This window comes from Apus apus, chromosome 2 (assembly GCF_020740795.1).
Source record: "Apus apus isolate bApuApu2 chromosome 2, bApuApu2.pri.cur, whole genome shotgun sequence".
Classification (NCBI taxonomy): Eukaryota; Metazoa; Chordata; class Aves; order Apodiformes; family Apodidae; genus Apus; species Apus apus.
Genome location: NC_067283.1, coordinates 66,045,355 through 66,059,253, shown reverse-complemented (window position 1 = coordinate 66,059,253; position 13,899 = coordinate 66,045,355). Strand labels below are relative to the sequence as shown.

Sequence of the window (13,899 nt, the reverse complement as noted above, 5' to 3'; positions counted from 1 at the left end):
AAGACCTTGGTATTTCTAGTAATTCCAAAATAAGCAGGAGACCATATTCACTCTCTGTAAAGAAGCTTTAAAAGGCAAAGACCTAATTTTGGATACTTACGATCTAATGTACTTTCAGACTTGTTAATTGTCCTGATGCTTAAGTGAGACTTATTTTTTTCTCTTTCCAGTGTTGTTTTCCAAAGTGTTATGCACATCTCCCCCATTAGGGGAAAATGTGCACTAGTTTCAATGATGTGCATCTCTGCTTGGTGCATTCATCAGTAATATGGTTAATCAGAGGTGCCCAAAAATCAATAAATAGATCTTGAAATCCTAAGTTTTTCATAAAAACATAATTTAAATGCATACTAAGATCAGGCTCCACTTATTTGTCTGCTGGTTTTTAGCCTTACAGGACACATTCTGATTATATTCTTAGGCTTCCACATGTAACCGTAGGGGCTGAACACTTTCCTTTATAAAACTGTAATTGAGATATCCATGTGGTCATTGCCTCCAGGTACCAGAGTGCTGTGTATAACAAGTTCTGAGATAAAAGTCATGCAGGTTGACACCACAGAGAATGATCTGATCCCTCACTTCTGTTCTTCATTATTTGTAATAGGAAGTGGTGTTTGATAAGGAAGAAAATACAGCTGCTCTTACCGTAATTTTGCTGGTAGAGGAGATACTATTAATAACTTTTAAAACAGTCTTTCTAAATGGGATTTGCTGTATCCCAGTATCAAGACCTTACATCAGGCAACTAAAAATTATTCTCTCCCTTACTAAAATTCTTGGTGCTGGGAGCTATAATGTTTTTATTTGTGTCTAAAACAGAGATATACTTCTATGATTTTGCTTGTGTCCCTTATAGCATAAAAATTGATGTAATGGAAGAGAATATCAACAACAACTATTATTATTTTCACTATTACTATTATATATTATGATATCCTGTGTGTATTAGTATTCTTTAAGGAAGTTCCACAGCTTCAGATCCAGCCCATACTAATTCCTCACTGCTCAGCTTCAACGAGGCAGAGAAAAAACAGATTTTGTGGCCCTGGATGGGGTCGCATATCCCCATGGATGGAGGATGGTCAGGAACCATCCACCTTAGACCATGGATCATAATGACCATCCTAGGGAAATCAAAGGAACAACACAGATACCTGACAGATCTTTGACAGATCTTTCTCAAATTTTAATAAACCCTTAAGGCAAGTGAAATGCTATCAGACTTACATGAAACTGTTGTGGACAAAACATCACAGTCAGACATCTCCGAAAATTGTTCTGCACAAGTTGGATTTTTGAGATACAAGCCATATTGTTTTGATCCTTATCCCTGTGTCTTCTGTATACATACAAGATCTCAGTTCAGATTCCTCATTTGCAAGCAACTAATTGAGACAGCAGATTTAATTTAAAATTCTTTCTGCATTTATTTATATGTCTTCTGTTTTCATTCTGCTTTCCTCCAACTGTGAACAGATGGGGAGCTTTCCATACCAAATGAAGAAGGAGCTTTGGAGAATGGGCAACCTCTAGGCTCCGGGCAAGTGCTGAGCTCCAGCCAGGTATCCCTGCCAGCCCTAGCAGAACTGGAGTCAGGTCCAGCACCTGGGGAACCCTGCTCATACGAGGTGCTCCCAACCACAGAGATCATGGATGGGACAGGTAACATCTTGTTTACATTATGATGTATATATACTAAGCTCTTTGAAACAGGTTTCTTACTTCTAACATTTGTGTCTAGCCCTGACAAATCCTTGTTGAAAACCAAGGTCTTCTGATGGAGAGGAGGTGACAGCATATAGATTGTCACTGGGTGGTCCATGAGAAATGTTGACTGACTTGGCATAGAAGTAACGCAAGTAAGCTGCACTTTGTCAACATTTAAGAGTAGATTTCTAACTCTCCAGCTACGTCTCAGCTGTGCCAATGAACTCTAGAGCAGAGAGCTGACAATATTTTTAAACCCTAGGGTACAACACCGTGCCCTTTACCCAGTGTGTGGTGTTGGGTGACACTGACAACCATGCAGCTTTCAGTAGCTGACACAGCCAGGTACCCTATCCTAGGTGAGGCTGTCCGTGCTTCTTTCCCAACCCTTGCAGAGAGACAGCAACCCTGTACATTTAGGTTAGCTCCTCTTTCTGCGTCACTTCATGAGGATGGTTGTGACTGGCAGAACTGTACATCTAAGATCTTCAACAGCTGTGCGGCCTCTTTGAAATGGAGTAGGGCCCATGAGGTACTTTTACATTTACAAGATAAGTTTAGAGACCACTTGCTAACATGTCTGGTCCTTAGCAAGCTGTAGTGACAGACCATCTGAGATGTCACATTTTAAGGCTCTTGATTTGTGTTCAAGATGTGGGAATGCGTCTCAGCCTGGCGTAAGGGAGCTGGCTTCTGTCAGAGGTAATGGGAAATTCAGTTGTTGTGTAGCTGTGTGTTACTGTTCCTCTCTTTCTCTCTCCTCCTTCTTATGTCATCTGATGTTTGAGTGAAATCTATTAGTCGTTCTTAATCTGCATTGCTGTGCTGCTTTTCTTGTGTTACTACGGCTGTATCCACTGCTGCTTTGCTCGTAACATTGTTGCGTCTATGATGTGGTTGTGTCCTCCAGTGTCTGAAGAGAGCCCCACATCCAATGAATCCAGCGTCCTCCTGTCCCAAGATCCTACAGCTAAGCCAGTCCTGCTACTTCCCCCCAAAAAATCTGCTGCTTTCCCTGGAGACCATGAGGACACCCCAGTGAAACAGTTGTCCCTCCTCAAACAGCCCCCTGCCCTGCCTCCTAAACCTATTGCCAGGATTGCCAGCCACTTAACTGGTAAGTAGGTGTTCCTGGACCCTCAGAACCACCATTTCCCTCATAGGAAAAAGCTGCCCTTACAGCAAGGTTCTCTGTTCTTCCTCCTTCTGTAATGCTGTTTGCACATGTTGTGTGTATTGGTAACGTATCTGTGTTGTACCTACGGATCACGAGGCATTTTCAGACTATACCTTCATTGAGGTCGCTTCAGGGCACTTCCCATCTCAGCTGTAATTACCTAAGACTGCTACTGTGTTTTCTAACCCTCCTCACTCTTACTCATCAAGATTTAACCATCACCACAAACATTGCAGGATGTGCTTTGATGGGGAAGGAAGCGTAAGGAAAAAACTAGGATATCTTTAAGTGCCTTTAGTGGGAGGAGGGATGAGGATTGAGGGGAAAGGAAGACTTTTGCTTTCTACTTTTGCCCTTTGTTGCTTCTCCCCTTAACTGCCTTCTGGGCAGTCCCCCTGCACACACCCTCTGTCTTTCCATATGTTTGTCTTTTACTTGACACCCTCAGCCTTACACAGGCAAATCTGACCCATGGCTTCTTGCCATTTTGCTTCCCTGCTTTCACTGCCCTTTCCACCTCTGCTCTGACTACTCCCCTGAGGAGTCCTGATATGGGCAGCTCCACTTCCCAGAGGCAAGTATTTTGGTGTCCTGCAGTCTATCTCTCACTGCATATCAGCTAGCAACAGTAGACAATACAAGTTCCTTTTTTTGTGTTCCAGATGTTTTCACAAGTGTCCAGGCTCTTTGGGATTCAAAGCTCTAGGTACATGTGGAAGGGAAGTGGTGGGTCTCCTCTCTCCAGTCTCTCATTTAGACCACCAAAGCAAAGGATGGCTACATTTACACAGACCAAAAAAAGTTCCCTAAATGCTTGCCTGCACCTTTTTAACAGTATGCTCATAGTTGCAGCTGCTGCCTAGGAGGCAGCACCTCAAAATCATGGGTTTAAGACAAGATGTCTTCTGTATTGGGGCATCTACTGCTCTTCTCATTGCGTCAATATTTTTGTGTTAACACTGCCCTGATCTTTCCAGGGCTCATGTGAGAAATGCTCAGTCCACATTAATGCCTTCTAGATGTTGGGTGTTTTTGTTTTTTTCTGGCAGTTGATACCCATTTTATTCAGGTTAAGGTATATATCAGGAAAGAGTATGTTCTGGTTTTCTCTCATATCGCTATGTAGTCTCTTTGTGTTTCTGTTTGGGTGGCTGTGCATTTTTGTTCTGTAAGGTTTTGTTTGTTTTATGTGAAATCTCTTTACTTTCTTGCCTGGCAAAATCTACACATAATGGTTAATACTGTGCCCTGTACTACAAAATGAATGGGCAGTTCTGCAGCCTGAAAAGTTAGGCAGCAGTAATAATGGCTTCAGGCGAGGACAATACCAGCTTTCTATGATTTCGCGTAACACTGTCCCAGTTGCAAGAAGCTGTTCAGAAATGAGGCCAACACAGAAGAAATTTAAAAAAAAAAAGAAAAAGGGAATAGCATAGGAAAAAACCTCAAGTACTAAAGGTTATTCATTCATAAGCCTTTCATATGGAGGAGAAAGCAGAAAGCACCTTCTGGTGTGGTGGGTTTTTTTGCAACTAGAAATTTTGTGTGAACTAGAATTGGGCGCCAGCTATCAGCATAAGTCAGTTGCTTGATGGTGGTGATTTTCCAATGAAAATGAAACAGAACTGTGACTTCTCTTACTTTGTGGTTGCTTTTAGTGGTCTCTCATGCAGTTCTAAGTAAACTCTTGTACATACATATAGACAGATTCTGTACATTCTTATAGAGAACCCTCAGGGAAAAGGAACAGAGATTCAAATTTAGTCATAGGGCCATAATTTAACTGACAGTTATTCCTGGTAGAACTGGAAGTCTCTTTTATACATATCTTATAAATAAAAGTATTAAATTTATTCTTAAAGGTCCATTTACTTTGGTGGTCTAAAGGATATACATGTTGTTCAGTGCCTTGCGTTCTCCATGGGTGATTTTTAGCTGTGTATAATCTTTGGAAATGAACAATCAAACTTAATGAAGCACCCTCATCAGTGAGAAGCAAAATTAATGCTATTCTTTTACTAATTACTCCAGAGACATCCTCAGCTTGTGTGTGAGAAAACAAAGTCTGAATTCTGGCGTTTGAGGGGAAGACTTTTCTGTTCTTGTTGCATACCCATTTTTCTACTAAAGATTCTGAGAGAGGACAAATTAAGACATTCTGGGCATGGCTAATGGAGAGTGACAGTGGTTTAATGGTCTGGTAGCTTTGTTCAAGAAGACTGCAAGGGGACATGATCTTGTGAAGTGTTTGGGAACACATCTGAAAATGCAGAAGCATTTTAATAGAAGTTTTTAATAGAAACATTTTATACAAACAGATATTGTAAAATCACTACAGGTCTGGTAAACAGCAAAAAAAAAAATAAATACAGAATTTGAGGAAGGAAAAGCTTCCTTTGAGTCAGACCACCTTCTTGCTGTTAACTTATCCCAAGTTCTTCAATAAATGCATGAAGACTGACTTGCAGGGTTTGACAAAAGATGTAATAAAGGTTTTAGAAGTGGAAAAGAAACATTCCTCACCTCTGAAAGCATTTGTGAACCATCTCAAATATCTATCTGCCTGTGCCAAGACAAAGATTGGCCTTTTCCTCAATAAGAAATGCACATAAAAAGCAGGCCTAAAATAAACACATAAAAGCACATCTAATTTTGGGGAGAATGAAAAGAAAAATGTGTTTTAAAGGTGGCAGGAAGAGAGAATTGCTTCTAGCAGGTAAAAATAACACAACCTTGGCACGCTGCTTTTCAAGGCTGAGGTGCTGTGGGGATGGGGCAGTGTAGGAATGGGGACAGAGCAAGAGCCAACTGCAGAGCAGCTACTGGGAGTGGTGCCACCACCACTGCAGAAGGTTCTCATGCTGGCTCCCATGCTCCTATTGATGCTGCCTTCACAGGGAATATCTGGATCACAGCACTGGGTGTGGAAGTGCCCACGCAGCCTCACATTTTTTTGTTAGTTTACAGAATTAATTACTAGGATGGAATTTGCAAAGTGACTCGTTAACTTTATAATGAGTTGTACTACTTGTATATGATACAGCAAGAACACCATATAAGATCATTCAGTGAGAAGGAAGCTCAACAATTCTTTAGTCCAACCTCAAGCTCAAAGCAGGGCCAGCTGTCGGGTAAGGACTGACCTGTTTGTTATAGGTCTGATGTGCAGCAAATATTGTGGCATCCACAACTGTATCTTAATTTATTGTCATCAGCAGTGGGAAGGTTTCTATGCCCAACAACTCTTTCATCAATTCTGGCACGATTCTTACTTAACCATGCACAGTGCTGAGTGGTCACAACCCTGCTGGGAGCCAACATCTTGCAAAACTGCTCATTATTCTCTTGAGCATTAAGAACTTCAGCCAAAAGAGATTAATCAGACTTGCACACCTGGCTTCACAGAGTTTGCTTCTCTTCTGTCACGTAAGTGCTTTGTGCAGTGATTTAAGACTCTGGTAATGTTTCACTGAGAAGACACTTATCACAGATTCCTTGCTTGTATTTCCACTGTCCAGCTTCTCGTTCATCTACAGATGTCTGTGTTTTATGAATATTCGATGTTGCAGACAGTCGCTGTTTCCACCCCTGCTTCATATATCACATACATTGTGAAATTAAAACAAACAGAGAAAAGTAAAACATAGTCCTCTCAGCCTTACACACAGGGACAAGTTGTTCTCTCCTTTTCTCTAGATGATGGTAGCACAGTTTCCAACAGCATGCCTGAAGCCCGAGGATTTGAGCAAGGCCCCATTTTTTTGGCACACTCATTGATCTGACCACTTAGTAAAACTGGAAGCACAAGGTCTCTTTTACTGATGTCAGTGAAGATATACTGATATGTTACTGGGTGAATGGATCAAACTCCTCTCCCATTGCAGTCATTCTCCTTTTAGCCATTATTTTTTTTGAACAGACAAGTAGAATTTTCCTGAAGGTAAAGGGTGGACAAGTAGATTTAATGCCTCTGGTTTATTTTCAAGGCTCTATTTAAGTATTAGGGCCATATTTAGACAGGCTCAAGAACTTGGGTGAAACACAGTCAGTCTGAAGAAAGCCTTATGAAAAAATCATTAATGAGCTTTTTGACAAATATCCAGTGGAGCCACCCAGCACTGATACCACTGAAAACATGCTATTGTTAATTATTTATTCAAATTTAAATGGAAACTAAAGGTCTATATCTTTGTTGTGAGGAATGGAAACCAGAATATGCACATCTGATTCATAATGGTGTCGGGTAACTAAGACAGACTCATTCTCCTGTGCGAATCTAAAGTTGCAGTGCCTCTGTCACAACTCTGCTGGCTGAATGCTTGCATAAGAAAGGAAAAGAAAGATGGAAGGATTTATGTTTGCTTTATACCTGAACCATTTGGCATGTTACACTCGCTCCCAGCATACAGTAGTACTCTAATCTTCAGCATCCCAGAAGGCAGCAAACCCAGTTGATACTTCCAGTTACTCTTTTGTCCGAAGCAAGAGATGCCTGCAGTTGGGACCTCTTTGACTTCACCATTAAGCATGATTCCACCTGCATCGTACTCATAGTGGTGGGGTGTCCTGGCACAGGCACTGTCAGAGGAAGAGAATTGAGACACAGCAGAGAGGGATCTAAAGCTAACAATCAGACCTGCACTTTTGAAAACGGAAGAGCAGAGCTCGGTGTAGTCTTTGTAATCCGGGACCAGCTGTAGAAGTGAAATTGCCTGGACCATAAATGAATGAAAACAATTTCTTACTACAAATCCCATAGGACCCTGATTCTCAACTCTCTATACAATTTAGTCTTTACTTCTTCTGTTATTTATCTTTTTATTGAAGATCCTGAGTTCTTTTTTATAGGATACAAAGGAGAAATAATGTGTGTGTAAGAAAAACACAGTAACTTGGAGTCCTTCCTGTGCTTCAACAGAAAATCCTGAAAGTCTTTTTTTCTACTGTACAGAAGGCAATTTGCTTTAGAGAAGAAGGCAGTGCCCTGTGGTTTGGCTATCCCATGAGTTAGATTAGAGCCTTAGTGGAGCCATCAGAAGAATTCTTGCCTTCAAGAGACATGTCAAGTGAACATGATATTGCATTGAATGCTGAAAGACTTGGGTTCTACTCTCCTCTCTGTAACTCTTCCCCTTTGCAACGTGAAAGTCCCACTTCTCTCTATGCCTCTATTTAATCCACACCCTTTGCCTCACCTGTCATTGTCCTATAAGCCCTTTGAAGGAAGGGAAGACTTGCTGTCAGGGCTTTGTTCCTAGTGTAGTAAAAACACTAGTATCAAGTGGATACTGTAGGTGCAATGAAGCTATGACTGGCACTAAAAAAGTCTAATGGCATATCTGAGCTTGGCTATGTGCATGGTCCTTTTCCACTTTACTATCCTTAAATAGTATTCAAGAAATGTTAGTGCTTGAAAGTCCTAGTATCAGCCTTTTGCACCCTTGCTACTAGATATGGATACTAGTGCAGGCAATACTCAGAATAGGCCAGGAGGGAGGAAAGTTAATACTAAAAAAGAACCACCTGAAAAAAGAATTTAGAAGTCTGATATCACTCAGGAGGATTATAACCTTTTAAACCTGGAGAGCAACATCTTACTCTGAAGCTTCCTTGGGTCAAAAGAAGATTCTGGCCCTTCAGTTCCCATACCATGTTAAAGGAGTAAGAGTGAGCTGAAGCAACAAGAAGCCAAAGAGTGTGCAAGCCTTGCCTGCAGAGCTGCATTGCAGAGCCAAATGTCAGCAGTATTCCAGGCTGAAAAGGGCGTGGCCTTCCTCCTAAACATAAACTCACAGTTGCAGCTCACAATGTATATATTTGCTCTCAGTTTTGTTCTTTGCCTGCATTAAGACCATTTCCTAAACACATCTTGGGAACTACAAGCCTTCCCATTGCTTTTTCTCCCTTCTGAAAACGATTGACAGTGCAACTCCAAAAACTGCAATCTGCAGTAAAGTCCTGGCAAAAAAGTTTGCTTGTGGGCTTCTCATTGGTTTCTAATAGAAGTCAGAGGAATCTTTGCCTGGCTGGTCAACTATGTGATTCAATGAACATGCCTGTTAAAAGGTTAAAATTCGTTGTGTGTGTCGAGAGAAAAGTGCCTGCCAACCCTTCTGTAAAAAAATACATTAATGCTAACAATCTTCTGCCCTTTATAATTTTCTCCTCCTGTACCTTTTGTTTTTCCAAACAACTCCTATTTAGTATTCAAACCCTATTTCTTTTCTCTCTTGCCCTATAATGTAATTTTTAACACCAAATGTTTTGCACGTTACAAAGCCGTAAGAAATGTAACTTGCAGTAATTGCACTGCAGTGGCTGAGAAGGATCAGGAATCCCTGAGCTTTAGCTCCAGTGGTGATGGTGGTGAGTCATCCTGTAACTTCAGACACCAAATTGCTCCCCCCTGTTCGCGTGCCTGTTGAGCGAGAGATATTGCATTTACCTCACAGGGCTGTTTTGGAGGATTAAGGCTTTAAAGCATCAAAATGTGACACAAGCCTTGTTAAGCATTGCTTAAGGGGCCTACACAAGCCTGGGATGTTTGTGGAAGTGCTGCAAAATAATGGTATTTTTTGCTGAAGACAGTGCTGAATGAATGCTATGCAGAGTTATCTGTCACAGCAGGGAAGGGGTGCACACTCCCATGCTGACTAGCAGCCTCAGTACCTGCTTGCCCAGGCAGATACTCTGATCTCGCCTTGCTGCCATGAAGATTAACATCAGGGCCTCTCTTGCTTCTCTTTTAGATCCTGGTGCTCCTGTGAAACTGCCTTGTATGCCAGTTAAGCTGTCGCCACCACTACCTCCAAAGAAAGTCATGATTTGCATGCCTTTAGGGGGGCCAGACCTCTCTCTCTCATCCTATTCCACTCAGAAGAGCTCCCAGCAGCCTTTGACTCAGCACCATCACACTGTCCTGCCATCCCAGTTAGCAGCTCACCAGCACCAGCTCCAGTATGGCAGCCACAGCCAGCACCTGCCTTCTGGGTCCAGCACGTTGCCCATTCATCCTTCCGGGTGCCGGATGATAGAGGAACTCAACAAAACTCTGGCCATGACCATGCAGAGGCTAGAAAGGTAATGGACCAACTTTTTAAGTTACCTATTGATGTGCACTGTTCCCTGCTAACCTTGCTATCAACCTCACTTGAGTTATGTTGATAGTACTTGAATCCATCCAAAGAGACAGGGAATGAACCTTTCCAGGCTTGTTTGACAAGTTTGTAGGAGAAAGCAGAAAAAGACCCAATTTCCTGCACCATGTTGTCCTATTCAGGGAATTAGATAATACAGATGATGGAGAAGATATTATAAGGACATGCCTGGCTTGCAATAAATACTGCAGAGTGCATACCTATGAAGCTCTAGTTATGTGGAGGATTGCCAGAAAAAAGGAGTGGAAGTGGAAGATTAGAAAAGAGCAATAAAAAACACGCAGGGCATTTGATTAGTGTTACCAATTAGCTTGAAACAACCTATGAAGACTTTCTGCAAGTTGTTATTATTATTATTTCAATTAATTTAGATTATATGTTTGACCTTAAAATAAGTATTTAACCCATTCCACAGAAGCTACCTACTTAGGCATTTTCATCTGGAGGAAGATTGTATGTTTGATCAGATGAACCTTATCCACCTTGGGGCTGGTTTTTATTATTGTCCCTTGTAGGTATCTCTGAACACTGCTTCAAACAGTCTGAGTAAGTGAAGTGTGTTGTATAAATGCAAGCTGTCCTCATAGGCTGCAAGATCAGCAAGCTTTGGAAAATTTATTTCGTCTTGTAGAGGAAAATTGAGCAAGTCCCAGAATAGGGAAGAGAATCCAAAAAAATGACATGTTCTATTTAGTTCCACGGGCAGCTTTGTAGCCAGCTTGTTCTAGGAGCATCAGATCATTCTTCTGTTAGTCAGGAAGCTCAAACATTTGGTCTTAACAGACAAAATGCCTAATGATTTGCCTCAATACCTCCTTGTGACAATGGTACCTTTATTTAGTGCATAGATAAACAGAATTCAATTAGGAATGGCAGATTCTCCTTACTGCATGAAAAACAGTCAGGGAACATCTTTTTTTATCATGAGGGCTGATGTTTCTGCAGCATGGAGGAATTCAATGCTGGGGAAAAACTGCTAAGGCTGTGTGGGAGATTCCTGTTCCCATCAGTAAAAGGGCTGTAGCAGTAGGATTAAAAAGATTATCCACATTCCCCCCTGTGCCCAGTGACCACCCACTTAACTCTCACATTGCCAGCAGGGCTGGTCAGATGCATCTGCATCACCCCATAGCTTGGTGCACCAAGCACAGAGGGTAGCTGGTGCCTCCCAAAGGCTCCTTTGGGACTGCTCCTTTGGGGTTGCAGTGCCCATGCCATCCCCAGCATAGGTTGGCTATCTTCCTGTCTGGCTCACACTGTGTGCAGAAGGCACTTTGTTATCCTGAGCCCCGTGACATCTCTCAGAGTATGACTTCATTGTGGCATCTGTTGCCCCACAGCAATGAATGCTCCAATTTCTGGGCATCCATCAAGTTAATGTTTACAAATACACTTAGCTGATTTAAAGAAGGTGGTGCTGTTTGGTTTTAACTATTAATTTGCAGCTGAAATTCTGCTGCTTGTTAAAAACTGAATAAGCAAGTATTCATTTCCCAATATGAAACAATTGCCTCTTTTGGCAGAAGAAAATAAGAAAAGGTTGTGGCACTGATACATCACATTTAAAATGAAAATTAGTCCCAGTTCATGATATTGCAGATGGGTGATTTTTCATAGCCTTTTAGTGTTGATTGACTATTATTTCAATCACAAAATAAAGTACTGAGTACTTCAGTTATTCTCCTCGTCAAAACAAATCAATAATGTTCGCATTCACCGGAGAGAAAACAGGTGATTACTATTTCCTCTGCAACAGGAATTGTTCTTTTCATAGTGTTTACAGGTGAAAAGGTCTGTGCAGCTGACACTTGACTGTTCTTAAACTGCATTTTCAAGCCATATTGGGATCTTAGCACATTTCCTAACTTTTCTTGAAGATTTGTACAGATTTGTAAAAAAATATGTATTTTTTACTTGGGAGAGAATTATTTGCCCCAAATGCTCATGTTTTCTAATATTTTTACAGTAGTTCTTTTTATTTAATTTTATAAAATCTGAATTAAACCTAGCAGAAGTCATACTACAGGATTTGTCATTGGACACTTCAGCCCAGAAGTCCTGAGGGCTTTTTAAAACTGTACAGATCCTGTATCTGCTTTCTTCTATATGAAATTAGGTAGTGTGCTCACATCTATTGAATGCATAGGTTATGCAGTGAGCTCCTGAGCTTTACCGTTCCTTCCAGGATAGCATGCTACTGGGCCACTGCTGTTGGGTCAATAATCTTGAGGAGATGAGAGAGCCTAACGTGTCTCTGAGGCTCCCTCTGGGGAATGCTGAGTTCATTGGCAGCATTTAATTTTGCTGATCTCACTCTTTTATCTTGAAAGAATCCTATATTTTAGCGTAATTGCCATGATGTTGCACTAATAATGCTGCCAAGTCTGTTAATTTGCGAGACTGCTTAGAGTAGTATTTTGTTTTTAATAAGGGAGGATCATGTAGTTTTCTGCTCTTCATTTCTTCTGTTTTTTTCCTTCTGGGATTATGATTTTTTTAATTCTTCCTTATGTCTAGTTTCTTTGGTCCTGGTGCAGTGAAAGCTCCTCAAGTCTGCTAAACTCCATCCATGTTCATTTAATCCATAACAATTCATATCAATTGCACATTTTTCCCAGTAAACTTTTCCTAGACCTATAACTCTTCCCTCCACCAGGACTGTGAGTATGGACAGGAACAAAGAATGAAAGACTAAAACATTCCCTTCCTCCATCAATCTGAATTTGTTGCTTTACCAGATAAGGTCTCCAGAATTCATACAGTCTAATGTCATCTGAAGACTGGTATTTGAAATCAGTGCTTTGCCGACAAGCCAGAAGCTTGCCAGAGAAAAATGAGCTGTCCCACTGTACCAGCCTGGAAGTCAGAAGTGATTTTGCTGTCTTTCACCTTCAGAAAGCTTCTGAGCTTCTGTACCTCTCTTCTCCCCTTTGCTGGAGTGGTTGCATATTACAGCCTCACGTAGGTCTAGTCGATGTCTTAAGGTACATTAAAAGCGTGCAAAAGCTATTCAAGTCCCAGTTGTTCTTACGACTGAAAATGGCAGTTAATTCCTGGATTTTTTTTAATTTAGTTTTATTACAGACACCGTAGAACATTAAGTTCATTTGAACACATAACACTTTTGATTGCCAACATTTTCTGGTGCTCGTAACATGTATTGATAGCCTGTTCTCAGAAGGGCAATCTGTCTCTTGTCATAGCATGACTATTATGGCATGTCATATGTGCCAGCAGTTCGCCTCTCTTTTCCCTGATAAATCGCCAGCTTTCTGACAGATTAAGTTGAAACAGAGAAGAGTGTAATTCCCACATAACCTTTTCTCTGCTACCTCTATGGCCAGTTTGTGCCCTGCTGCAAATGACTTGCCCCTTAAGCCCAAAGGTTATGGTTCAATCATAAGCAAAACTCTGGATTCTGGCTTCAATTTTACCATTTCAGAATGCATTGTAAGAGTTGGTGAAAATCTGATAGCCTTTACCACCAAAATCCTTGAAAGGCTTTATTCTCCTGACTCAATTGAATTTGCGAGGAAAGACCACGCCCAAAAGCCATGCATCATGAGCAGCAGCAAAAGAAGCTCTAGAAACCCTCTTGTGCCACTGGAATGTATCTTTAATTTTGACTTAGAAAGGTAGCTTCTTCATCTGAAATAGCTTTATTTTCTGCCTTGCCCTTGTAGTTCTTGGTCTGTCTGGTAAGAGGGCGGTTAATTTCAGTTATTCTGTGGGCTCTTGTACACTTGCAGCTGAATCAAGGCCTCCGTTTGCTCAGCATAGGTACTGGAGAGCTATTAAGTGGCAATATCTCACCCTGAGCTGGGCCTGCATCTGAGGTAGAGCAGAGAAAAATCG

General features: G+C 41.3%; 1 protein-coding gene across 6 annotated transcripts in view; it reads left to right on the top strand.

Moving 5' to 3' along the window:
* Nucleotides 1-13,899, top strand: part of PHACTR1 (phosphatase and actin regulator 1) — a 294,543-nt gene that overhangs the window by 228,539 nt on the left and 52,105 nt on the right. For 5 of the 6 annotated variants that reach the window (XM_051611906.1, XM_051611910.1, XM_051611907.1 and 2 more), the window contains 3 exons: nucleotides 1,480-1,665; nucleotides 2,621-2,827; nucleotides 9,637-9,967. In XM_051611906.1, coding sequence (XP_051467866.1) covers nucleotides 1,480-1,665; nucleotides 2,621-2,827; nucleotides 9,637-9,967 — 724 coding nt within the window. The remainder of the gene's footprint in view (nucleotides 1-1,479; nucleotides 1,666-2,620; nucleotides 2,828-9,636; nucleotides 9,968-13,899) is intronic. The other variant, XM_051611908.1, reaches the window with a different exon arrangement.